At 46.9% G+C, this 27,848-nt stretch overlaps 1 protein-coding gene across 1 annotated transcript; it reads left to right on the forward strand.

Annotated features, from left to right (window-relative positions):
* Window positions 1-2,054: 2,054 nt before the first annotated feature.
* Window positions 2,055-27,151, forward strand: NR1D2 (nuclear receptor subfamily 1 group D member 2). Its single transcript, XM_054384812.1, is given in 8 exon segments — window positions 2,055-2,181; window positions 2,183-2,300; window positions 4,848-4,936; window positions 5,860-6,004; window positions 7,761-8,377; window positions 12,857-13,042; window positions 17,355-17,565; window positions 24,053-27,151. Coding segments are annotated over 8 exon segments (1,653 nt in total). The 5' UTR covers window positions 2,055-2,091; the 3' UTR covers window positions 24,250-27,151.
* Window positions 27,152-27,848: the final 697 nt, after the last annotated feature.

Consider the following 27,848-nt stretch of genomic DNA (forward strand, 5'->3'; position numbering starts at 1 on the left):
TATCAAACAACAATGGGGTTCATAGGGAAATGTAACTTCTGAAATCACCAAAATATTAGGAATCTTTACCGTGGCACAGATGGGATTGCCAGGGTCTCTGACGTATGTTAGCAGCCCAGCTACCTGGGGCTACTGAGGCTTTTAAAAGACAAGGAGTGAAACCCCCTAGGCAGAATCTTTCTGTGCTCCTGTATGACATTGTTGTTACCTTTGAGGTAAAAGAGCATCACTTTTTATGGGTCAGGGTTTAAAGATAACTGGGCAAGGTGACAGTATGGGGGAACTTGGAGTTCCTTTCAGGGGACATGTTTTGTGCCCTGCTCTGCCCATTGCAGATAAGGATGGCGCCTGCTGAGAAACTTGGTGCCTCCCTTGGCCCAGGAGGACTGTGAGCTTTGACCTGGCACCTGGCCGAGGCACGTGCGGCGCCAGTGAGAGCAGAACCTGTGTCGGATATGTGATGGTTTTGCTCTAGCACGGGCGTTGGGCTGACTTTTTCCTCGTGCCGTGGCTGGACCCGCGTTCCCCTTGCAATCCTCCTTTCTCCAAAATCCTGATCCTCAATGTGTGCTGTGCTACGTGGAGGATTTATCAGGAAATCTGTGCAGGAACAACCCCTGTGGTGGGGGGGCTTGGAGGGGCTGGTGCCCAGGAGCGTGAGCAGCAGTTGGTGTGTAGCGCTCGTGTGTTGTGTGGACGCTTGTTCTGACCTCTGCTCTCTGGCAGCTCTGCTGGGGGCTGCTCAGATGGATGTTCTTGGAGGGCGTCAGTGGTGGTTTCTAGGGTGCAAATGGGGCAGTAAAGGTGCTGTGGGAATGCTGGGAGGGCTGTTACGGCAAGTCAAAGTGATGAAAATGTGTAAGTCAGAATTTATGGCTGTTTCCAGGGTTGTATAACCCTGCTGCCTACTAGGCATAATAGCCTTTATCTGTGAGGAGACGATGGCTGATGTAAGGGGCTACAGCTCTGACTTGCCATGCCAACTCAGTTGACTCCACTGACACTCGCGCCAGGGCAGTTTCGAGGTTTTGAGTTCTTACTGGTGTGTGGGGTTCCTTGCTTCACTGTCCTGAATACTCTGTGAAGAGACTTTACAGAGCACGGCAGGCATAAACCAGAAGATGCTGAGGGGAGTTTACTTAAACATTCACGTGGCTGACACTGTTGAAATTTTTGTGTGAAACACCAAACGTTTTTATGTTGGGTTTTGAAATGCTAAGTCTTGCAGACAAACTCTAGTGTGGTGAAAACACATTTTGTCTTGCTTACAAGCAAGAAAAAGCAGCCCATGAAAAGCCAGAGCTGCTCCCAGGTCTGCTGGAGGACAAAAAGCTGTTTCATCTGAGGGATTCTCAAGAATATCGGATTGCCAGACATTGCAGGACAGAGCTGTTTTTGCAAATAGCAGACTGGCAGAGTTTTTAGCTGCTGCTGGAAACATTAGAAAGCCTTGCAGCTGGACAAGTGGTGTTCAGCAGACTAACCAAGCTGTAGTGCTGTTTCTTTCCCTTGCCACCTTCCCTTGTGCATCGTGAGCACCTCTCAGCCCTTCCTTTCTGTGCCTCTGGCACACAGCCTGCATGAAATCTTTCTCTCTGCCCTATTTCTGTCCCTAACCTAGCTTGTTTGCATTCTGGCTCTACAGTGCTGCAAGATCCTGTCTTTGCTGTGTAGCTCAAGACAAGCTCAGATGGTGGGCAGGGAGGCCCTCCTTAGGCTGCTCTGTGCTCTCTCCCTGCTGCCCCATCCTGCCAGCACCTTGGCTTATGGTTCTGTCTTTTGATTTTGCCATTTCATCTCAACTTGGATCCAAGGAGGCTGATGAGATGGGAGAAACGTATGGAGCAGGTTGGAAGGTCAGCCGTTGAAAACAAACAGAGAGAAGCAAGCTTGAGGGAGGGAAGCAGGGAGGGAAAGCAGTGTGCCCAGGAACACGTGATGGCTGGGTCTGGTGGTGCTGGGTCATGGCGTGGCTCACATGGCAGTGGTGCATGTCTGCTTGTTATGTCACTACATGCTGCCTTTTTTTCTTGCCTTAGGGGGTGTGATAGCTTACATCAGCTCTTCCAGCTCGGCATCTAGCCCAGCCTCATGTCACAGCGAGAGCTCAGACAGCGGTTTTCAGTCATCCTCTTCGCCTGTGCCATCCTCTCCGAACAGCTCCTCCTCGGAAAGCAGCTGCAATGGCCGCAACAGCAAGGGCTGCGACGGGGCAGCGAAGAGCGACAGCCTGGAGGAGACTATTAAAACAAACCAGTCAGGTGTTGCTGGTTTGACAAAAAGCCATAATGGAGTCACAAGTATGTTTGGTGCCAGTTCCTGAAGCCACCATTTTCTCCTTACACATTACAACCCCTTAGATTACAACCAGGTCCTCCATGTGGCTTGCTGTGAAGGCATGTAGCAAAGCCTCCATTGTTCTCTTTTTGGCGTTGTATGCACGGTAATGCACAAGGTATTGCCATACAAGTGATCATAGGTGGGTGTCGCATTGCTGCTGACTTAAGAATCCATAAATACAGGCCAGCTTCACTTCAGATTTTCACTGATGAAAACTGCTATAAATAAAAATCACTGGGTGTAAAAAGATACAATGAAGTAAAGGTAATAGTAATCAGAAATTGCCTTCAGAAGTATTTGTAGATCTGCCTTGAAAATCTAGTTTGTTTCTTCATGTTTCCTCTCCTGCCCCTTCACCTTCTGTCAACTCAAAATTCTTTGGAGACATGAATAAGTAACCAAACCATTATATTTACATAGCTGTAACTGGGACTTATACCTTTTACATTCCAAGTCTTAATTTGTGGATGTAAAAACCAAAGTACTACTCTTAAGACAAAACTAAAGGATTGCCTTTTAAAATGCCTGTAATAATCTAGCTCCAGCTATTTGCCTTACACTTGGTTTGGTAATGAGGGAAGATCAATGCTAAAGAACTGTATTTGAACGGTTTTGGAAGAGTAGGAGTCAAACTGAGTAGTGGAACGAGTATTTCAATAAACACTCAGCTGGAATTTAGTATTTTGAAGACTGAATTCTTCTGTTGGCAGAGTTGTTTTATCATTTTGAATTACTGGAAGGATAGAATAAGCATCTGCAGTTCCACCTTAAAAATATTTTTTTAAATGTCTTCCTGTCCCAAGTTCTTGGGAAGAACTGTGGTTTGGTTCCTTTTCAAAACTTTATGGAAAAAAAAAGTTTTAGTTCCTCTTTACAAATGAAACCCAAATGTGAAATAAATTAAATTTTTTTTGGTAGAATACAGTTCTGTAGGAGTGTTCCCAGCTGTCTGTGTTGCTCACTGTTAAGGTAACTTGGTGGTTACTAAAGTCACTGGTAAAATTTCCATTGGCTTCAGTGAAACTAATGTTAGACCAGGCTTAAAAAAAATTTAATTGACAAGCTGAAGTAAAATGGGGGAAAAATGTAAAAACAAACAAACCAACAAAAAACCCCAGGAGCACAGTTATAAGGCTGAGAGGTATTTTCAAGTCCAAGCGTGTACACATCATCCTGGCTATGAGTAGTCTTCACATGTGTAGATCATAGAATTGTGAGGGTTGGAAGGGACCTCAAGAATCATCCAGTTCCAACCCCCCTGCCATGGGCAGGGACACCTCACACTAGATCAGGTTGCTCATTGTTAGATAGGTAGAGTGTATGGCTGGTTTGCAATAGATAACAGTGTGTCATTTAACGTTGTGCTCCTGCTTTGGGGGCCATTGGGTGACAAATGAGGGCATGAACCCTGTTGCCATACAGCAGCAAGATTGCAGGAGAGCAGAGAATCTCAGAAGTCCTCCCAGAAGTCCTTTATTGCTGTGTTGTAGACTCCCCAACATTGCAGAGTCTCAGAGTCCCACTTAGAGCAGAAGCCCTGGAAGCCCTTAACAGATGAAGCAGCTAACAGAAGTCCTGAGCATGTCCCTAGCAGCATCCCTACACCAAAGCCTTGCCAAAAGTAGCTAACAGAAGTCCCTAGCAGCCCTAACCCCCCCAGGCCATTCCTACCCTAACTTCCTAACCCCAGTAACTCTTGCTCAGAGTGGCTGTTTCTATCCTCTTTGTTACCAATCTCTTAACCAGCACAACCAAACCACATCTCTAAGCTCAAATTTTCCCAATGAGAGGTGCCAGCATGTCAAGGAGGTGGCTTCTGCAGCATGTTCCAATCCAAGGGTGCCAAGGTGAGGCTGTTGTTCTTGGCACCCATGGAATGCGATTGTTTTGCTTTTTGCAGCATGCAATTGGTCAGCTAAGGAATTCTGCACTCTGCACACAGCCAGTAGCTGGCCTCAGAACAGTGGCTGCAACAATTTAATATTTCTATTTTTAAGAGAAGTTTATTCTCTTGTTTGGAACACTGTAGCCTTTATATGGGCTTGCTCATCCTGCTGGAAAAACAGATTGAGCCTGAGCTTTGGTGGCCTAGTTAAGGAAATGGTCCTTTTAAAGGTGTGTAAATGTAGGCAGGCTTTCTACCTGCAGTGGGTACAGTACTGCTGTGAGTGTGAGTCCAGTGAATATGTGCATCCTCCCTGCTCTGCTGAGTACTTCATGGTTGGGTCATCTCACCCCACCCCTACTTGCACTAGTATGTTCTGAACTGGTCAGAGGTTTTATGCATTCTTGTCTGTTCCTGTGCTGGGGTTTTGTTTGTTTGTGGTTTGTTTTGGGGTTTTGGTGGTTTTTTTGTGTGTGTTTTGTGTTGGTTTGTTTTGGGTTTTTTTGGTATGTTTAACTGACCTCTCCCATTTTGCTTTGAGTCCAGGTTTTAAAAGCTGGAAACATGTTCCTGCTGTTGTCATTCGTTTTCTATACCCTCGACTTTTCTGTTCTGATTCCAGAGTTTAATGGCATGGTTCTTCTTTGCAAAGTCTGTGGAGATGTTGCTTCAGGATTTCATTATGGTGTTCATGCCTGTGAGGGCTGCAAGGTGAGCTGTATTTCTACTCATGTTTCTGCTGGTTAAATGCTCAAGTTATCCCCCAAAGGGGTTAGAGAAATGGTACTTCTGAAAAGGTACCACTCTGCTTCTCTGCTAAATCTGAGACATTTCAGTGTGTAAATGGTAGGGAAAGGCAAACTACTTGACAATACACAGCATTTTCCAAGCTGCAGTACTTGCTGTTCTTGCTCCTTGTCCAGTTCTGCCTGACCTGGAGTGCATGATAGAAAAGGAGAAATGGAGGCAGAGATAGTAATGACCATGTCACGCAAGACACGTGAATGTTAATTGCATTAAGAGGTAGTGGATGTGAGTTGTCACCTGGGCTGGGACACAGACATAACAGCCTTGGAAAAGCAATTCTTCACCTTGGGAAAAGCCAGGCCTGGGTGCTTGCCTGTTCATACATCAGTGGATCTGTGTTTTCTGATACTGTAACACTGCAAATTTTATGTTCTGTGAAGGAATTTAGCAGCTTAAGGGTTTTGTAAAGGAACCACCTTTGAAGGTCATAGAGTGCAGCAGGATGTTTTTGTCACCAGAATGTGGAGACTGAAGTCAAGAGATCTGATTTTGAGTTTCGTGTTTGCACTTGGTGTCATAGGAGGTTGAGGGCATATTTTACAAACTGTCAGTACAGTGATAGAAGGCTGGAGGTATTTTACTGTTGGGTGCCGACTGTGCAGGGAACATACAATGTAGTTAACTTCTTGTTCTACACAGACCACACACAAAGGGGAAGTAAATCTTGAGGAGCAGCAAGTTCTTTAAAATCACTTGGGTCTGATGGCACTGAAGCAGCTGATGAGACACACTGTGGTTTGCTGTGCTTGGGGAGAGGTGAATCTTGGCAGGAGGACTTGGCCTGTGCCGCAGTAGTAGTTACAGGGATTTTGTCTGTTTGCTTACAGGGTTTTTTCAGAAGAAGCATTCAGCAAAACATCCAATATAAAAAGTGCTTGAAGAACAACAACTGCTCTATAATGAGAATGAACAGGAACAGATGCCAGCAGTGTCGTTTCAAAAAATGCCTGTCGGTTGGGATGTCACGAGATGGTACGTTCCTTTGCTGGGCACTGAGAGGGAGCCTGCTGCCTGCCTCAAAACCAATTGCTCAGGGTCTTAGCAGTAGAAAACGCAGCCAGCTGTGTTGACAGGGACAGGGTTCCTGTCCAAGAGCATTTAGACCAGCTGGACTTGTTCTGTGAATCTCCTGAGCTGGTAACATTGTACTGGCCACAGAGCTCCTGTCTCAGGAGGCTGATGCATTGTGATGCTGCAGTGGTCTATTAGGGGCATGGCTGTAGGAGTCTCTGTTTTGCTTTAGTAAGTGAATATTTACAGCTTTCTTGCCTGGCACTGAACAAGACTTGAGTTCTCTTTTTCATTTTTGTTTTGTATTGTTGCTGTTGCTTTTTCAAGGAAAGGGAATTCTATCCAAGCTAACAGCATTAGGCTAGTCCCTGCTGTTTGGGTGCATGAGGCAAGCGTGTGTCTACTTGGTTTTTTGTTATTTTTTTTCCCTCTTGGAGGAGGAGGGGAAGAAGGAAAGTGTAATGTTGACCTGATTCTCAGCACAGCTGGATATCCTTCCCTTGCAACTCCTGAAAAATGCAGTGTTGAAATTGTAGTTCATTAGTCTGCTAGAGCTTGCTGGTGGGAACCAGAACTGTTCCTTCTGTTTCACTTTTTAATTTTCTCTGGGTGTTTATTTCACAAGAACTTAAGAATCTTGGGCTGTTAATAATTTAGTGGGTGGGGTGCTAAAACTCACTTCAAATAATTGTTGTGAGTTCTTGTTGTTCATAGGAGTTATTTCATCCCCTAGGCGCTTGTTTGGACATGAGGTTGCACCTGTTTTAATGAGAGATGTTTGGTTGCATTAATGATGGACTGCTGTATGAGCACAATTGCATCACTCGAAACTGATCAGGAGCCCTTGTAAGGCTGTGGTTGGACAGGGTGGGAAAGGCAATTGTAGATTCCCTAGGACAGGGCCAAAAAGGCTGCAGCCACAATGGTGCCCATCCCCTTGCTGGCAGAAAATGTCTGTTTTCAAGGCAAAGTTATCAGGAGGATTTGCCAAGGTAAGCTTCATTCAGCATTGTGGCGGTTTTAAGGCTATGTCTTTAATTTCTTTTCACATAGTTCGAGCAGAAAAGTAAAAGAATGTAAATAAATCACAGTTGTAGACTGTAGTTCTTGTTTGGAAATACAGCTACATTTGCTTCTGAACTGAGCTAGTCTGGAGTTGTTAATGTGGGAGGGGAATTTCAGCCCACCACATTACAACCAGCATTGATTCTCTTCAGTTGTTTTGGCAAGTTATGTATTGGTCTGTGAGGGAGCTGTCTCGTAGGACTTAGATTCAAATAGAATATGAACTGTTTAAATTCGGCTAATTATCAGCTCCCAGAGTTGTACAGATTTAATTGATCCAGTCTTAAAGCCTGATGCTTAATTAACTAACATAACTGTTCATAGTCTGTGGCCAGGTTTGCAGCAAAAGGGGAAAAGGTTTTAGTTTTGGCCCTGCTTTCTCTTTGTGTGGGAACAGCAGCATACAATTCATGCCTCTCCTGTGCCCAGGAGCTCCTTGACTTCAGCTGCAATACCCCCCGGGGCTGTACTCTTGGTGAGAGCAGTTAAAGTCTTCCTGTCAAAGGCGAGATTGTTGCTTGGGTGTTGTGTGTGTGTGTGTGTGTGTGCATGCTGCTTCTTCACTGTGGTTTGATATCTGTCTGCTGCTAGTGCTTTCAGGACTGACTTTTGGCCTTTTTTCCCCCATGTTTCGTTTCTCCCCCCTGGACAGCTGTTCGGTTTGGCCGTATCCCCAAGCGTGAAAAGCAGAGGATGCTGATCGAGATGCAGAGTGCCATGAAAACCATGATGAACGGTCAGTTCAGCGGCCACTTGCCCAGCGAGGCGTTGTCAGAACATCAAGATCATGCTCCTCAGGAAGACCTTTCCTCCAAGCCAAAGCAAGAGCAGGAAACCATCACAAGCCCTTCTCCCCATCCTGGTGCTGACATGGCTAAGGAAGAAGTGATCGGTATGGTCACTCGGGCCCACAAGGACACTTTCATGTACAACCAGGAGCAGTCCCCGAGCACAGCAGAGCTGATGCAGTCCCAGAGTGGGGAGAGAGTGCCCAAGAGCAGCGAGCAGTACATCTTGAGCAGCGAGCACTGCGTCAGTGGCCTGGGAGGCCCTCAGTACCCCGAAAGCGAGCAGCACCTTGGGGGACAGTACAAAGGCAGAAGTGCAATGCATTACCCAAGTGGGCACACCGTGTGCTTCACAAATGGCCACTGCATGAACTTCACCAGTGCTTACACTCAGCAGCTGTGTGACAGGATCCCAGAAGATGGCTTTTCTCCAAGCAAGAACACTGCTTACTCTTGCAGCACCGGAGGAAGAATGCATCTGGTATATTGATATCAATTGTTTTGATTGGGTTGAGTGGAAGGTTTAGCAGTGGGTGTGATTCAGTGTGCCTCTTCAGTTGGTGGAGCTGCACAGAATTGGCACAACTGCTGCAACTTAGCATAGTGACACCAGTTTGGTAGCACAGATCGTGATGAAGGAGAATAATGGCTCAGATTGCATGGAGGGTCTGAATCAAGCGGTGCGGTTTCTTGGCCCATTTGTTAGCCAACTGGAAATAGACTAATGTTAAAGGGCATGGAGTTTGTAACTGATTTGACTTAAAAATGGAAGAGTGAACCTTGTAGAGTAGAGTTCTCAGTTGGAGTCGGTGATCCTGAGAGTCTTTTACAACCTGAATGTTTCTGTGATTTTGTTAGGAGTTTAAAAATTCCCTTGACTAGATCCTCTTGGAGACTCTACCCCAAAATAATCTGCAGTCAGACACATTTTCCTGTATTTTCCTGAAAGATACTCCTTTCCAATTTCTGGGGTGAAATCTCAGGGCTAGCATTTTAAGCCAGTCTGTTTGCATTTCTTGCCAGTCTGTTCCAAAATCTCTCCTGCTGGGCAGGCAGGCAGGGCCAGGGGGGTTAGGCAGTTGGTGGTATTTTATGTTTCAGTGGGGAGAGGCTGATTCTGTTCCAAGCAGTGTAAAGTCAGGCTCTGTGGGACCCACAGGCTGTGCATCCTTCTCCTCTAGAACACTGTCAGATCTGAACAGAGGCAGAAGGAAGATGCACAGCTAAACCACTTGGGAGAAGTTCAGGATCTTTTCTGTAGTGCTTACACAAGTGAGGCTCTGAACACACTCCTGGGTATCTTGGATGACTTTGCTACTTTGCTAGAGCATTTTTGGAAATACTTCTCATTTCCTTGCCTGTGGATTTTTGAATTTTTGTTTGGCTGGTTAGTGTTTTTTTTTTTTTTTTCCCTTAACAAGGCCCTCCTGCGTGCCTTGTACCAGTTCTTTAAGTCCCTTAAAATAGTTTGGCCTTCTCTTTATCACTGGAATTGCCTGGGATGAGAGAACATAACATCCTTGTTCTCATCCTGCTCTCCTGTCAAGAAGTGTGAGCCCCTGACCTTTCTAAAGTACTTGAGCTACTGGTGTTTGCCTTCTTCCTAGTTTTTAAGGATTCTTCACAGGTTTTCAAGGCCCCCAAGAGTCTCCATACAATGAAGGCTGTTCATTTTATTGCTGGATTTCCAGTTTTTGTTGTTTGTTTCTTGGTTGGTTGGGTTTTTTCCTGTTGGTTTTGGTTTCTTTTCTTCTTTGGCTCCAGCACATGTGAACCATGCTATCTCTAGCAGGCTCCAACCTTAATTGCAGATTCCAGGCACTACCCCTTGGCAAATAATAATAATTTCCAACCTCTCTTCCTTGCAGGGAAAGTCTGTGGAGTCACTGCAGCAGCATTCATGGCAGTGCTAAGAAGCAGAGGTTAACCTGTCAGTATGGGCAGGCAGAGAGTGATGCTGCCCACAGAGGCCCAGCTGCTCAGTTTGACCTGTGCAGAGCAGCTGCAGGGAGCTTTAACACAGCCAGCAACAGGAAACAAAACCAAATCCAACAGACTGCTTCAGTCCCTTCCTCCCCCTGCTCCTGACATGGACGAGGGTTTTGCCAGAGAGCTCAATGAGAGCAAGATCTGACCAAAATGAGTCAGAAACAGTAAGGGAATGCAATTAGGCTCTGAACCAATATGGAAAAAGATGTTCAGGGTTTGGGTTTATTTGCTCTGTATCCCCCACGAGCCAAGCAGATTCCTCTGAAGAGAGCTGAGAGCTGCTTTCATAGGGAAGCCTGGATGATGTTCTTAGTCATATGGCTTAGGTAGTCCTTTAAGGAGCACGGACTTGATGATCCTTATGAATCCCTTCCACCTTGAGATAGTCTGGGGTTCTATGACTCCTGTGCAGAAGTCTATCCAGAGACCTCTGACAATGCACAGGGAGGGGAATGTGGCAACATCTCTTTGGGACTGAGTGCCTGGGAGTTAGGGTAAACCATTGGAGGATGATCACAGCTGACAGGATGTTAGAGGTTGGAAGGGACTTCTGGAGATCATCAAGTCCAACCCCCCCTGCCAGAGCAGGACCAGAGAATCCAGCACAGGTCACACAGGAATGCATCCAGATGGGGCTGGAAAGTCTCCAGAGAAGGAGACTCCACAACCTCTCTGGGCAGCCTGTTCCAGTGCTCTGGGACCCTCACAGTAAAGAAGTTCCTCTTTATGCTGAGGTGGAACCTCCTGTGCTGGAGTTTCTATCCATTGCCCCTTGTCCTATCCCAGGGTGCAAGTGAGCAGAGCCTGTCCCCTCCCTCTTGACCCCCAGCCCTCAGATATTGATAAACATTTATTAAATCCCCTCTCAGTCTTCTCCTCTCCACACTAACCAGCCCCAGTGCTCTCAGCCTCTCCTCACCAGGCAGTGCTCCAGTCCCTTCAGCATCCTGGTAGCTCTCTGTAGGACTCTCTCAAGCAGATCCCTGTCCCTTTTGAACCGGGGAGCCCCAAATTCCAGGTGCAGTATTCCAGGTGAGGTCTCACCAGGGCAGAGTTAGCAGAACCTCCCTTGAGATGTTGAAGCATTTTTTGTGCCTGGTTCAGAGCAGAGTGCTGAAGCAGATTGCTTGTTTTCAGACAGTACTGTAAACAATAAATACCTGTGTGAACTGTTAGGGTATGGAGGGCAGAGCAGTGCTTAGTGTCAGCCCTACTTACAGCTGTCTGCCTACATCTTCCCTTTTGCAAAATACTTCATGATTTTCAGCTCATGGAAAAGCTCCTCCTCTACCCTACAACAGATTGTTTGGTTTCAGGTGTCATCCTCACACATACAAATGATGCTGAACCATGAAATCAAATTCAGGATGCCCTGCAAAAGTGGCATAGCTCTGAGGAGTTACTAATCTATTCCACTGTTTGCTGTTGCTCTGCTCACTTTATGTAGTGTTACATACACTGTTTTAGTATACTTGTGAGGAGTACTTCAGGGAACTCTCATCCTTGATCATGACAGGTGAAACTTCATTAAAAGATGTCTCAGGAAGCAGAACTGAAGGTGCCTCAGTGTGTCTGGTTGGGTTTTACAGTGGCAATTGGTTGGCAGTCACAGTATCACAGTACCACAGAACATTAGAGGTTGGAAGGGACCTCCAGAGATCATCAGGTCCAACCCCCCTGCCAGAGCAGCATCACCCAGGGCAGTCTGCACAAGAATGCAGCCAGGTGGGGTTGGAATGTGTCCAGAGGAGACTCCACAACCTCTCTGGGCAGCCTGCTCCAGGGCTCTGTCACCCTCACTGGAAAGAAGTTTCTCCTCATGTTGAGGTGAAATTTTCTCTATTCCAGCTTGTACCTCTTGTTCCTTGGCTTATTACTGTGCACCACCCAAAAGAGCCTGGACCCCTCCCCTTGACACCCACCCCTCAGCTATTGATAGACATTGATCAGATCCCTCTCAGCCTTCTCTTCTCCACACTAAACAGCCCCAGGGCTCTCAGTCTCTCTTCACAGGGGAGATGCTCAAGTCCCCTAAGCATCCTCCTGGCTCTCCCTTGGACTCTCTGCAGCAGGTCTCTGTCTCTCTTGAACTGGGGAGCCCCAAAGTGGACACAGGATTGCAGCTGTGGTCTCAGCAGGGCAGAGCAGAGGGGGAGAAGAACCTCCCTAGCCCTGCTGGCCACACTTTTCTTGCTGCACCCCAGAATGCCATTGGCTCTCTGGGCCACAAGGGCACATTGCTGTCCCATTGCTGTCTGCCTTGATGTATCCGTCTAATCTCATTCTAATGGATTCACACTTCCCTACAAAAAAGCTTGTCCTATGTTTCTATGAAAGAAAGAGGATTTTGTCATTGTGACTGAGCAAAATCCAGTGACACAAGTAAATGCAAACAGGTGGGAGAGGAAGGCTGCTCAGGTAATGAGAGTGTAAACCTGTGACTTGGGAAATCCAGGCTCTGTTCCTTGTTCTGCTGTTGACACCTTTGTCTGCTGGACTGAATCACTTCAGCTGCCTGCAAAACGAGAAAGGTGTAGGAGAAAGAACGTAGTAGTGATTGAGATTACAGTTGATTGGTTGCAAAACCATGACTAATTACAAGATTACAAGGGTAATACAAGTCAAAGAAATCCAGATGTCAGGTGTGAGTGACATCAGGGAAGCATGGTGTAACCTGGGCTCTCTCAACTCTTTCACTGTAGACAGTGTTGGCATTTCCAAAGTCAGCAGATCTAGAAACAGGCTGGTAATGGACTGCCATGGCGGGGGGGTGGGGGCTCTGTTATTGTTTGTTTTAAAGGGAGGGGAAGAAGTCCAGTTGCTTTGGGAGTTGACTGAGGAATGCTGATTTTTTTTTTTTCTCTATGTGTTGCAAAATTTTGAAGAGTGAACCTACTCACTTAATTCTGTGCCAGTAATTTGGAAGCACATCCTTAGGAGTTGTTTTCTCTGTGTGTTTTGTAAACACCAGGTCTGCCCAATGAGTAAGACTCCCCACGTGGACCCAAACAAGTCTGGCCATGAAGTCTGGGAAGAGTTTTCCCTGAGTTTTACCCCTGCAGTGAAGGAAGTGGTGGAATTTGCCAAGCGCATCCCAGGTTTCCGAGATCTCTCTCAACACGACCAGGTTAATCTTCTGAAGGCTGGGACCTTTGAGGTGAGACCACTATGTGTGCTGTGCTGACATGACCAGCTGTGTGTCAGTCTGACTCCCTTAAGAACAAAAATAAATAGATCTGGGTTACAGCAAGCTAAAAGCAGCTTGTTTGTGGATGCTAGCTCTGAGCTTCCCTTAAGCTGATGTTGTCCATGGCTTTGGTTTTGTCATAACCTGCTGAGCTGTCCCTCTTCCAGGTAGTCCAAAAGTGCTCAGCCCTTTTACACTTCCTCCTCTCTGTGCATTAATAAGTGAGTAATGAGGAGTTTCTTGGCTTCATATAGCAGTGGTTACTTTGGTGGCTATCTTTGCTTGGCTTGGAGAGAAGCAGACTGCATCTGGAAGGGTGGGTAGCTTAGAAATCTACCTATTGACTTGCAGTTTTGTAGTGGAATGTGTTTATTGCTCTTTCTGTCCTTCCTTCTGACACTATGCTCCATGCCAAAGCCAGAGCATCCCTCCTGACCAGTCACCACTAGCTCTTGGTGGCCACTGGGGGTTACTGAAGCCTCCTTCTCCAAAGCAGTAGCACTGGTAACTAACTGTGCTGTTGCAGCCCTGCCGCTGCAGAGTACCAGCTGCAGTCTAACTTACTCTAGGCTCATCCCAGCAGGGCCTCATGGCTGCTTTCACTCACTTGCCAGCATGCCATTGACGTGAGTGAGTGGTGGTGAAGTGGGAAAGACACTGGGGAGCTCAGGGCTGCTTTGTAATTAGTGACCTTGACATAAGGTTTAGGTGTTCTTCCAGACTCTTGTGTCTGTTGGTGACCATGCACATTTTATAAGTATTCAGGTGTGAAATTTAAACTTTGAGGGCACAGAGGAGCTGAAGTCCCAAGCATTCAGTGTTGCTTTGCTTTTCTGGGAAGGGCAGGGTTGGTGATGTTTTTGCTCTTGCTTTCTTCATTTATTCTTTCAAAGAATAAATGGATTCCGTATTTGCCTGAACTGGAGACATTCCTCATGTAATGTGTTGGATCTTTTGTCTGCATTTATGCAGCCCAGTTCTAAAATGGATAACTGTTGGGTTGCCAGGTACAGGTTGTGTTGGAAAACTTGGTGCCTGGACATGCCAGTTTCTTTGCATCTTCCATTTTGTTGTTTATTTTTTTTGCTGTGTTATACTTGAGCTTTTAATACTCACCTACAACTCTTGGAAGCTGTTTTTACTTCTTCAGCTACAGCCTCTTAATTCTGCTGTTTAGATGACACAAAAATGTTGGTTCTTTACCCTGCAAAGTGGTATACTGTCCAGTGCCCTCAAGGAGAGTGGAAAAATCAGGCTTGAACTGTTCCTATAACGTTAAGCCAAACTTTCATGTTTTGCAAGTGGTTTGTCTTGGCCTTTCTTCACCTCAAGTTTTTCTCAAGCCTTATTCATGTGCCTTTTTGCCAGTTACAAGCACTGCTGATAAGGTTTCCATATCCAGGGGGATTAATAATAATGTCTGGCTCCATGCTTACCCCTATTAACTTATTTGTAAGAAACATTAATGATTTCTTCTGAGTCAGCTGGTGCCTGTAGTGAAAGGCCTGTGTGACATCTTAGCAACATTAAAAGAAAACAACCAAACAACCCAAAAATAATGCTGCAGAGAACAGGGGGGAAAAGACAACATTAAAGGAACCATTGCCATGGAGGCAAAAGCATCTTGAAAGCCTCATGCTGCATACAAGGTCGTTTCTGTCTGCTGGGTAACTAAACTAGGACATCCAAATATCTGCATGTTAATAGAAGAACCTCAGCACAAGTACTGCCTCTGAGCCTGCTGGGCTCCCTTGGGCACCAGTGTATAGCAGTGCTGGCATTGTGCTGACCAGCACCTCATCCTCAGGGAGTGCTTGTTCCTTCGAGGGGAAGGATGTGCAGCCTGACAGTGCTGGAGCTGCATTGCTAACAGGTATTCAGATGCACGTTAGCTAAAAAGCCCTCTCAGAACTGGGAGCACTGGGGAGCTCAGTGTGGTGGTGTGGCATTTGCATGGCTTTGTATGGGAGCCATCTCACAAATAGGAATGACCACAAAGTGAGGAACTCACCTGGATTTGAACAGGTCCTCTCCCACCTCCACAAGCCCCCACTCCAAATGGTTGATGTTAGAGCTAACAGTGATGTTAGAGGACACAGTCTCAAGTTGTGCCAGGGGAGGTATAGGCTGGGTATTAGGAGGGTGATTGCCCATTGGAATGTGCTGCCCAGGGAGGTGGTGGAGTCACCATCGCTGGAGATGTTCAAGGGAAGCCTGGCTGAGGCACTTAGTGCCATGGTCTGGTTGATTGGATAGGGCTGGGTTGGACTGGGTGATATTGGAGGTCTCTTCCAACCTGGTTGATTCTATGATGCTAAGCCCCTTGCATCCATTGGAGTAATGACTCACTTTCCCCACAGACTCACAGACTTGGTGATGTGGCTGCAGGTGGTGGGGAAGCAAGCAAGCACTTGCCTGTGTGGAGGTTTTTGTGTGCTTGTATTGCTATGGCCAGGTGATATCATCAGGTTTATCCTCAACATGCTGAGACCCCACCTGGAGTACTGCACCCAGTTCTGCTGCCCCCAACATAAGAGGGGCGTGGAGCTGCTGGAGTGGGTCCAAAGAAGGGCCACAAAGCTGATCAGAGGGCTGGAGAAACTCCCCTGTGGGGACAGGCTGGGAGAGTTGGGACTGTTCAGCCTGGAGAAAGGAGGAAGGCTCTGGGGAGACCTTAGGCAGCCTTCCAATACCTGAAGGGCACCTACAAGAAAGTTGGGAAGGGACTTTTTTTACAAGGGCTTGGAGTGATAGGACAAGAGGGAAGGGCTTTAAGCTTGAGGGGAGAGGTAGATTTAGACTGGAGACTAGGAAGAAATTCTTTACAGTGACAGTGGTGAGACACTGGAGCAGGTTGCCCAGGGAGGTCATGGATGCCCCCTCTCTGGAAGTGTTCAAGGTCAGGTTGGTGAAGCCTTGAGCAACCTGGGGTAGTGGGAGGTGTCCCTGCCCAAGGCAGGATGTTTGCAACTGGGTGATCTTCAAGGTCCCTTCCACCTAAACTATTCTTTGAATCTGTAAAGTGAAATGGTTTGAAATGAGAGCAGAGCAGATTTAAATTGGATGTTAGGAACAAGTTCTTCACGGTGAGGGTGGTGGAACACTGGAACAGGTTTCCTAGGGAGGTGGTTGAGGCTCCTTCCCTGGAGATGCTCAAGATGAGGCTGGAGGAGGCTCTGGGCAGCCTGATCTAGTTGGGGATGTCCCTGCTGACTGTGGGAAAGTCAGACTGGATGAGCTTTGGAGGTGCCTTCCAGCCTGGACCATTCTGTGATTCTATGAGCTATACCATAGTCTGAACAGTTCTTGCTGGTGTTGGAATGGTTCTTTTTCTCCAAGTAAGAAGGCTGTTCCATGTAGCCTAAACCTTGACAATGTAAATAAAGTTGTTGAGCGTAAGCAGATGAAACTTGACAAACCATTCCAGAGGGAAACAATGGACTGAGATACCACAAGGGACATTTCAGCACTGTCAACTGCTACAGCCCAGGTGCTTAGACCCAAGGGATAGTCCTGACTGCAGCTACAGCCTAGATGCTGTTAGAGGCCCTGCTTGCCAAGCCATTTGAAGGGGGTACATCTGACTCCTTTCTGCCAGAGCTCATTAACGTTCCTGTGGGTACAGCAAGGCAGCATGGTACTTTCCCTGGGAATGCCTGGTGGGCCAGATTATCAGATGGTGTAAATCAGCCTTGTTTCAGTGGAGCTCCTGCAGTTTGTGCTAGGCTGGAATCTTGCTCAGTACCAAAGTTCTGCTCCTTGTAAGTGTGGCCAGTAAAGCATTGCCTTCAGTGCTCTGTATGCCTTTGGCTGTTGGGTGGCTTATGCTAGCTGTCCTGCTGGCATGTTTATGAATGGCTTGACTGTTCATTTTCCTCCCTCTTGTGTGCTGTGGCCCCCTCCCCTGCACCTACTTGCTGATCTTTTCACTTGTTCCCCAGAGAGGTTGTGGAGTCTCCTCTGGAGACTTTTAATACCCATCTGGATGTGTTCCTGTGTGACCTGTGCTAGATTCTCTGGTCCTGCTCTGGCAGTGGGGTTGGACTCGATGATCTCTGGAGGTCCCTTCCCACCCCTAACATCCTGTGCTCTGTCAGTGCTGAGCCAGAGCTTGCACTGGTTTTTAACACCTCAGTAGCATGCTGACAGTTTCTGTATGCAGTGCTTGCACAGCACTTAATGAGACAGTTTGAATGATGTTAAAAGGCTCAATTTCTTCTCCCTGTGGCTAGAAACACACCTGTACTTATCTGTTCCTGCTGTTCTCTTCCTCTTTCCCCAGGTGCTCATGGTGCGGTTTGCGTCGCTGTTCGACGCCAAGGAGCGCACCGTCACCTTCCTGAGTGGGAAGAAGTACAGTGTGGATGACCTGCATTCCATGGGAGCTGGGGATCTGCTCAACTCCATGTTCGAGTTCAGCGAGAAGCTGAATGCCCTGCAGCTGAGTGATGAGGAGATGAGCCTCTTCACAGCTGTCGTCCTGGTGTCTGCTGGTAAGGACAGAGAGTGCCCTGGAACCGCTGCCGAAGCCGGAGAGTGGCTTTCCAGCACCGTCCTCCTGCAGACCGTGTGCACTGTGTTCTCACTTCTGAGTGTCTTGAGTAGGGTTTAAGCTACTAGCAATCTGGAATTTACTTTTTCACATGCCTGCTCTCTCTCATACTGCCCTTTGGAAAACATGACAGTGGGCTGACATTTTCCTATCAATTTACTATAGAATGGAAAAAGTAGATCCCAGAGCTGCCTGATGGCCATGAAGATACTGTTCACAGGCTCACAGGATGTTAGGGTTGGAGTCCAACCCCCTTGCCAGAGCAGGACCTTAGAATCCAGCACAGGTCGCACAGAAACACATCCAGATGGGTCTGGAAAGTCTCCAGAGAAGGAGACTCCACAACCTCTCTGGGCAGCCTGTTCCTGTGCTGTGGGACCCTCACAGCGATAAAGTTCCTCCTCATGCTGAGGTGGAACCTCCTGTGCTGTATTTTATATCCCTTGCCCCTTGTCCTATCCAGGGTGCAAGTGAGCAGAGCCTGTCCCCTCCCTCCTGACCTCCAGCCCTCAGATATTTAGAAACATTTATTAGATCCCCTCTCAATCTTCTCCTCTCCAGACTAAACAGCCCCAGGGCTCTCAGCCTCTCCTCATCAGGCAGTGCTCCAGTCCCTTCAGCATCCTCGTAGCTCGTAGTTGAACTCTCTTGAGTAGATCCCTGTCCCTCTTGAACTGGGAAGCCCAGAGCTGGGTGCAAATTGTTTGACTCATCTACGTTTCACAGGACAGCATCAGTGAAATTCCTCCTGACTTGCAGAGCTTAAGGCTTGGGCTCAGGTGGTATTTTTACTGCACACATTGCGATTGAGGTCTGTTGCGTGTATCTTACTGAAGTCTAAATCCAAGGGTTTGATCTCTTCCTGTGTCAGCCAGCAAGCCCTGTTCATCTGCACTGTGACTTCTTAGGGCTAAAGGTCTGACAATCCACTGACATCTTCACCAGACTCCTATCTTAGTTCAGTCCTTGGACATGCAGGACGCCCTGGCCCAGATTCAAAGAAGGATTAAGCATCTACTTCTGCAGTATTATCCAAAGCCTCAAATTAGGCACATTAACTCTGCACAGACAAGATGCAGAATCCCTGCTTGCTGGGGAAGGAGCTCTGGAGGTAGCCAGCAGGAGTGGTAGCAGTGCACACTTCCACAACAAGCCAGCACTGAGGAGGCACTCAAGTGAGCAAGTGCACCTCTGGCACATGAGTGGTTTGGACTCCCCGTCTTTCTGAACGGGGAGGAGCACCCCAGGCCTAGTGCTGTAGGTACAGGAAGCCTCTCTAAACAAGGTAGGATGGTTCAGTCCAGCAGCTTCGTGTATGGCCTAACTGAAATGGAAAAGCACAGGACAGAGCAGCTGTAGCCTCTCCAGTTTGTAAACAGTGGTAATGAGCAGAAGGTGGCATAGAGTTGGCAAGTTTCAAAAGCTGGAGTGAATGGCAGTATGAAGAAGACAGGGCACTGTACTCTGTTGGTGAAAATGTGCAGGTAGCAGAGAGAAAGCTGGGGCTTTAGTTGCTTTTCCAGAGTGCTCACATATTTTTTTTTCTTTCAAAAAACTGAGTTGATGAAAACTGGAGGCAACCTTTAAAACAAGGACAGAGAATCTCTTCTGACCTTGTGCAGTGTCATAGCTGGGCTGCAGCCACTCTTCCTACTTGCCTGTGTGCTGGGCCATAGAATTATCACAATCCCTGTGCCACCTGTTCTGAGTGTAAGTGGTTGTCTGCTCTGTGAAGTGTGTGTCTAGCACAGAGCTAGCCCCCCTCCAGCCTTCTAAGCTCTGCTCCATGCTGTTGCTAGCTGCCAGCAGGGCTTAGCTTGGGACTGGTATGTAGCATGCACAGCACATAATGCCACAGCTGTGCAGCAGGACCAAAAGAGGTCTTTGGTTTTCAGGCTTCTTGCAGCTACCAAGGATTTTTCAGATTATAGCTTTGGATGTTATTGCTACCTGTCTTAGCCATCTTGGGGTCTGATCTGCAGCCTGATCGCAGCCTTCCTGGGCTTCTTCACAAAATAGTTCTGGGATTTTGTAAAGTACAATATCATTAGCATTTGAGCACAAAATTTCATTTGTACCATGTTGCAGGCAAACTATTAATAGTAACTTTGATGATCCCTGCAAGTCCAGCAGTTTTCACATCAACATCACTTTGTGCCTTGCAAATGAATTGAAATGCTGTTCCTTGTATAAGTGAGTAAGTGAGCAAACTTCACACCTGAGCAGGGATCTAAGTACAGGAGTACCACCAGCAGAGTTCCTGGGGAGTATGCTTGCAGTCCAAGAGCTTGCCAGGAGGAGAGGGCACCAGTTGGTTTAACAGATCTTGAAAGACACATCACCTGCAGACTTCCCCTCAAGGAGGAGTGTGACCCAGAGAGTCATTCCCCATAAGGTGGAGATGAAGCTCAATCAGAGAAGGAGGAAGAGCTGAGGAACAGCATCAGAGGGGATGCAGGCAAAGGCAAAAGATGCCCTAACTGGAAGAAGAAATGAAGGTGGAGGAAGGTGGGCATTCAAGGGAAGATTGAAAGGAAGATAGCAATCAAGAATCATCTCAGTTCCAAAAGCAGACAGGAGTGTATGACTATTCAATCCTGGCTGGAGAGCAGCCCTTTATGAGAAGGGCTTGGACTGCTGGTGGAGGAGAAGCTCAGCAGGAGCCAGCAGTGAGCACTTGCAGCCCAGAGAGCCAAGCAGAGCCTGGGCTGCAGCAAGAGAAGTGTGGCCAGCAGGGCCAGGGAGGGGATTCTGCCCCTCTGCTCCACTCTGCTGAGACCACACCTGGAGCTCTGTGTCCAGTTCTGGAGCCTCTGTTACAAGAAGGATCTGGAGGTGCTGGAAGGTGTCCAGAGAAGGGCCATGAGGATGAGCAGAGGGCTGGAGCTGCTCTGCTCTGGAGACAGACTGAGAGAGTTGGGGTTGTTCAGTCTGGAGAAGAGAAGGCTCCCAGGAGACCTTCTTGTGGCCTTCCAGGATCTGAAGGGGGCTCCAAGAAAGCTGGGGAGGGACTTTTGAGGGTGTCAGGGAGTGATAGGACTGGGGGGAATGGAACAAAACTAGAAATGGGTAGATTCAGATTGGATGTTAGGAAGAAATTCTTCCCCATGAGTGTGGTGAGACACTGGAAGAGGTTGCCCAGGGAGGTGGTGGAAGCCTCATCCCTGAAGGTTTTTGCAGCCAGGCTGGATGTGGCTGTGAGCAACCTGCTGTAGTGTGAGGTGTCCCTGCCCATGGCAGGGGGGTTGGAACTGGATGATCCTTGAGGTCCCTTCCAACCTTAACAATTCTATTATTCTATGAATAAGAGATCCAGAGTATGAAATGCCATGCTGCAGTAGTGACAAATCTTGTACAAAGATTTTCTTTTGCTTATTTTTTTTTTTAAAGCCAGTGGAAAAAATGAAATCTTCCTAAAGCTCTAAATAGTGTCAGGAGGAAGAGCACTTGTCAGAAGCATCTCCACATAACTGCACAGATATCCACTTTTACAACAGATGATTGGAACGTGCAGAAAGACTCGGGCTCATCAACAGGGGACTCTACAGTACTTCAGCTGAGGCAGCCAGGAAGGACAACTGTGTTCTGCCTTCACAGGCAAGGCAGTGTCACTGTCACTGTGCAGAGCTCTTGAGAAACCTTATCTGGCATATTCTGTGCAAGTGTCATCATCCCTGCAAAGGTACAGGTTTTTCAAAGAAAGGGGCAAGTGGAATAGACAGTTAACAAAGAAAGGCCAGGGAGCTGTTTAGTGTGGAGAAGAGCAGGCTGAGAGGGGATCTGATCAATGTCTATCAATAGCTGAGGGGTGGGTGTCAAGGGGAGGGGGCCAGGCTCTTTTGGGTGGTGCACAGTAATAAGCCAAGGAACAAGAGGTACAAGCTGGAACAGAGATTTCACCTCAGCATGAGGAGAAACTTCTTTCCAGGGAGGGTGACAGAGCCCTGGAGCAGGCTGCCCAGAGAGGTTGTGGAGTCTCCTTCTCTGGAGACTTTCCAACCCCACCTGGATGATTCCTGTGCAGACTCCCCTGGGTGATGCTGCTCTGGCAGGGGGGTTGGACCTGATGATCTCTGGAGGTCCCTTCCCACCTCTAATGCTCTGTGATGCTGTGATACTGTGATCTCTTCACTCATGCTCTCTTACAGAGTAGCTGTGAAAACTAATGGACAATCTTCATGGAAGAGTGAGATATGTGCCAATAAATACCAGTTGGTATTAATCAAGGTTCCTCAGTATTAGAGCAGAAGGTTCTGGAACAGTCTTTCTAAAGGAACAAAACACATTAACTGCTTCCACATGGATTCTTAAGTGAATTACTTAGCAATTTTTCCCATAGCAGTAGGGAACTGCACTGAATAGTGCAGGAGGACTTCCTAGACTGTGTTCACCTGAGCAGTCTGCTTGGATTGGCAGTGTAAGGTAGAGTTTCCTCCTCAGACTGTATCATCTGACTGGGTGCTGCTGCAGGAAGCTGCTGTCCTTCTGTGTCCCAGTTCTGTGAGCTGCTCGAGTCCATGTGCACATAAAGCACATTGCAGTTCCTGCCCATCTCCCCTCTGTGTATCACAGAATGACCTCCAAAGCTCATCCAGTCCAACCCCTGCCAGAGCAGGATCACCTAGAGCAGATCACACAGGAACACATCCAGACAGCTTTTGAGTATCTCCAGAGAGGGAGACTCCACAACCCCCCCAGGCAGCCTGTTCCAGGGTTCTGTCACCCTCACAGGGAAAAAAGTCCTTCCTCATGTTCCCATGGAACCCTGCTGAGTTTACACAGTGCAGTGAGGCTGCAGCTAGAAATAAATAGCTTCTGTATGTGATTATTGGGTGAGATGTTTTGCTTAAAAATTCATCCTTTTAAGCTTCTTAGGTTCAGCCTAAAGACAACAGGCATGGTCTTAAATACACTCTGTTACAAGAGATGGTGTGGGCATGGGGTGAGTGCAGTGTGTGAAAGCTGAGTGCTTTTCTTGATAGTGAAATTCTTCCTCTGCTGGGAAGTTCGGGGTGTAGCATCTTTCACTTGGTAAGTGAACACAGGCAGCAGTAGTGCTCAGGCATGTCAAGGCTTGTACTGGGAGTTTTGCCCCTGGGAATCCTATTGTGCAGATGTGTCTGGCTTGTCCTGAGTGGGATTTCCTCCTGTGGTGGGTTGAAATGATCCCCCAGCTAACTGGGGGAAAAGTACCCCCAAAAATAAAATCTCCAGTTTGGAATGGAAGCAAATGAAGCTCTGTTTACAAGCAAACTAAACTCTGGAAATACGAAATGCAATGAGTATGGAGAAAATATCCAAGAGATGTACAACATAGAGATGTTTACAATTTATAAGCAACACAGAAACTCCTCCAACCCCCCAGGATGGATCCAGAGGCACTGTGCACCTCCTCCCCCACTCCGTCCCTCTTTTGCATTACCTCACACAGGAGTCACAACAGAGATCCTCTGTCAAGGCCATGGGAGATAGAGAGAAGTTGCAGGCAGAAGCGACAGAAGAAGAAAAGAGACCAAGAACTGTTTCATAGAATCATAGAATCAGTCAGGGTTGGAAGGGACCACAAGGATCATCCAGTTCCAACCCCCCTGCCATGGGCAGGGACACCTCACACTACATGAGGCTGGCCAGAGCCTCATCCAGCCTGGCCTTAAACACCTCCAGGGATGGGGCCTCAACCACCTCCCTGGACAACCCATTCCAGGCTCTCACCACTCTCATGGGGAAGAACTTCATCCTTACATCCAGCCTGAATCTCTCCACTTCCAGCTTTATTCCATTCCCCCTAGTCCTGTCACTACCTGATACCCTAAAAAGTCCCTCCCCAACTGTTTCTGCCACTACTCTCTATTCCATTAGCAAGCCAATGAATTCTATAGGCCTTAGCATTATTTTCCTTTTGTATCCAATGGTAATTTATTTTACTTTCATTCTTTACAGTCAGGGGCTAGGCTAAGTTCCCCCTTCACACTGTAAGAACTCCTCAAACATGAACTTCCAGTTTAAGGTTAGGGTTCTGTGTCCAGCCTTGAGGTATGTTTTCAATGTTTGCTTCTCCATGCCCTGTCTCTCTCCCCCTGCATTGACAGTTGTGGTTTGTGTGCCTGGATAGGACCTTTTCTGGAGACAGAGGTGGTTACAGAAAAGGTGGTTACAGAACAGGAGATTGAACACTGCCAGTTCACCATAAGAAAGCTGATGCTAAATGATGCTTGAAAGACTTCTGGTGTGTGGCTTTGAAAACTTGTGGCATAAGTATTTAGTTTTTCTTGGGCTTATTACTCTAGTGAGTGATTCCTGCAGCGGCTTTGTTGCAAGACTGCATCTGTTCACTTTGTGGTTGTGATTTTGGTTGTCCTTGGTTTTTTTCATCATCCCCTCTCATGCTTTTTTCTTTTTCTGTCCTCCCCCTACCCCTCTCTTTTTAGATCGCTCTGGAATAGAAAATGTCAACTCTGTGGAGGCCCTTCAGGAAACCCTAATCCGTGCATTAAGGACCTTAATCATGAAAAACCACCCCAACGAAGCCTCTATTTTCACAAAGCTGCTTTTGAAGCTCCCCGACCTGCGTTCCTTAAACAACATGCACTCTGAAGAACTCTTGGCCTTTAAAGTTCACCCCTAGACCTTTAGGCCTCCTTTGTACTTGGACTTGCCTAGTGTGGAACTGTTTTGTGCTAAAGTATGTATTTATACAGTTGTACCACTTGTTGGAGAGAGAGGGTTCCCAGGCTGTGAACAAGCGATAGCTGTCCCCTAGCCATGCAATAATGCTTCAGCAGGGTGCTTGCAGCTGAAGGCAGCACAGCCTTCAGACTCCTCCAAGATGCCCAGACCCAGCTGTGCACTCCTGCAGAAGAGACTGCAGCGAGCCCGAGTTAAATATGGACTGTTCTGCCATTTAGGATAAAGAACCACCGCTGCCCTCTCATGAACTGAATGCAAAGTAGCCGTGTATGTGCATGGAATGGGGTGGGAGCAATCCTGCACCAGTAGGAAAATGGAAGAGTTGATTTACTTGGTCTTTCTTTTATCTAATAGATGTGTGTCTGTGTCTCTTGGTAACTCACTCATGGTTTCACTGTTGTTACTACATTTAGCCCGACGGAACGGTTTCAGCCTGCAGCAGCTCTTCACCGAGTTTGTGTTCATGCCCACGTGTATATAATATAAATAGTGAAGTAATGAGTGTTTATGGCTATATAAAGTACAGAGTTGTGTGTATATATGTGTATGTACATAAAGAGTTCTATACAGAAAGTATACATAGAATTTCTTCACAATATTTTAAACTGTGAAGGAATTTAAACTTCAAACAGAAGGCGGTCTATGGAAAGAACCAAACAGATGCACTTTGCATACTGCTGAACTAATTACCTGAGCATTTCTAATTTTTAGAAGACATCAACTTCGCATTAATACTCTGTGTTTGTTAATTTAAGGAAAAGAAAAAAAAAAAACACAACAGGGGCAGAGTCAGATTCAACTCCTGGGAGGGATGCTTAGAGAATCTCAAGTGGAGACGGTTGCGATGTTGCTGAGAGAGATTGTCCATTGCCACTGAGGTTCTAAGGTCCTGATAAAAGAAGCACCAGGTGCTCTTAAAAAAAGTTTCTTTCTGACTGTGCTGAGAGTTATCAGATGAATAACAGCATCTATCAGAAAACAACAAAAAAAAACAATATGGGAAGGAAAATGTACCCATGGTCATGTGTGGGGGTGTGTGTGTGTTCCGTGACTCTCTGTTTGTTTCTTGTAATGCACCATTTTGCTGCTTCGTTGCTAAGTGAGAGCTGAGAACAGCAGTGTGAGGTTCCCCATGTCTCTTCACAGTTTGGGCTTCGTGGTTGCCATGCCTGTGCTTCTGGAGCTCTCCCTCGGTGCATATGCATGTGCCTGTGTGTGTGTGTGTGTGCAGAGAAGGTGCACTGGATGGTCTGGACTTTGTTTTTTTTTTCCTTCTTAGAAAGAACACTACAAAAACCAAACAACCAAACAGGATTACTTCTTTTTTTGTTGTTGTTTATGCCAGTAGCAAATTACACAGCAGATCCTGAAGATCCTGCTGCTTATCCCTTTCTGAAAGTGGCTCTCTATGGGTTTTCTCCATTTGTATCAGGAGCTGGCACTGGAAAGGAGAGAGAAAAGGAAGAAAAAAAAGCAGTTGTCTTCATGACTTGTGTTTATCTTTGGCTGATGTGGGAAGAAGATTTTCCATTACCCTTGTGTTTAGGTAACTTACCTTAGAGGTAGCCCTCTGGGGCTCTAGTGTTTGGTAACACTACTTTGTGGAGGGGAAGACCTCTCCCTTTGTTACTGCGTTGAGCTGTATGCTAGGTAAGTGAGGCCAGGAGCCAGAAAGCTGCCAGACTGCAGAGTTCCTCTTCACTATGCTGCAGTGGCTCTCACACAGCAGCTAGTCCACTCTGTAGAAGCCCTGGAAAAGAAGCAGACTTCTGCCTGCCCATAAGCATCAGGTTTGCTACCCTGCCATAGCTTTGATCACACTTGGGCTGGGGCTTTCCCCTCGCAAAGTGGTGGCCAGGGGCCCAGGAGCAGAGGAGCAGGAGGGATAGGTGCTTGAGTGAGAGATGGGGAAGATTCTGCTTTAGCCTTTGCTAAGGAACAGAAGATCTCACACTTTCCCCTCCTCCACAGCTGCTGCAGGCAGAGCTGTCCTGCTTTGAACCACTTGATATTGGCCCCTTAATGCACACAGTTTTGCTATCCAAACGTGCTATCAGGGCATATTGTCCTAATTTACCGTTAACAGTCTGCATCCTACCAGTATTATTTGTTTGAGAGCTTCACTGAGTCATGTGTTGAACCATTCAGCCTTTAGAAAAGACACAGTCACATGTGTTGCTATTTAGGAGCTGACATTGACTTTGTAGACCCCATTTCAAGCAGTGGAAAGAAGTACAGTTAACTCTTGGTTGTTTGGGGAGGGAAGGAGGCTTCTTACAGAGACTGCCACCCTGCAGCTGTGTTCTGTTCTGTTGGGGTTTTTCCTTTTCTTTTTCTTTCTATTCTTCTTTCTTTTTCTTTTTTTCTTAAAGCTGTATTGTTAAGCCTTTAGGAATGTATAACCAGGACTGAGTAATTACTGCTTATTAAATTTTTAGTCAGATCAACCATGTATGCCTTTAGATAGATATTCTAACTTGAGGAATTTCATTCTGAAATAATATTCCTGTACATAAGGGGAAAAAAACAAACAAACAAACACAACTCTATAACAACATGAAAAATAAAAAAAGAAGAAAAGCCCCAAACAGATTGACTGAACAACAACAGCAAATTGATTAAAGTGCTGTTCGGAAGTACCTTAGCTGGAAGAAAATGGAAGCTCCTCGTGTTAGCTGTGTATTGTGAGCTCTTCTTTCCCTGTGTCACTGGTTATACACTTGTTAAACGCTGAGATGATAGACTTCATGCATTTGAGGCATTTGAGTACTGTAGATTGGGTTATTGCTGAAAGATTAATGTACTGTATGACTTAAATGGAGTTTCTATTCTTGATTTTATTCTTGATTTTTTTTTGTTTTGTTCTTGTTTTAAAAGATTAAATATGGGCATTATATCAGCAAGCTAAATGGCAGTGCTGTGTTCTTTGTGTTTTTCTGTGTGAAGTCTGGAGAGGAGGGCAGCTGCATGCTGAGCTGAACACAGCTGAAGTGATGGATGAGAACATCAGCTGCTGTGAGCCCACAGGGGCTGCAGTGGTGCATGGATGCAGGCTATGAGCCTGCATCTCAGGCTTCCTGTGATACTGATCCATCCGTCCTACCACACAGGCTCACAGGATGTTAGGGATTGGAGGGGAACTCCAGAGATCACTGAGTCCAAGCCCCTGCCAGAGCAGGACCATAGAATCCAGCACAGGTCACACAGGAATGCATCCAGATGGGGCTGGAATATCTCCAGAGAAGGAGACTCCACAACCTCTCTGGGCAGCCTGTTCCAGTGCTCTGGGACCCTCACAGTGAAGAAGTTCCTCCTCATGTTGAGGTGGAACCTCCTGTGCTGGAGTTTCTATCCATTGCCCCTTGTCCTATCCCAGGGTGCAAGTGAGCAGAGCCTGTCCCCTCCTTCCTGGCCCCCAGCCCTCAGATATTGATAGACTTCTCTTCAGACTAAACACCCCCAGGGCTCTCAGCCTCTCCTCACCAGGCAGTGCTCCAGCCCCTTCAGCATCCTCATAGCTCTCTGTTGGACTCTCTC

Source organism: Indicator indicator, chromosome 11 (genome assembly GCF_027791375.1).
Source record: "Indicator indicator isolate 239-I01 chromosome 11, UM_Iind_1.1, whole genome shotgun sequence".
Taxonomy (NCBI): domain Eukaryota; kingdom Metazoa; phylum Chordata; class Aves; order Piciformes; family Indicatoridae; genus Indicator; species Indicator indicator.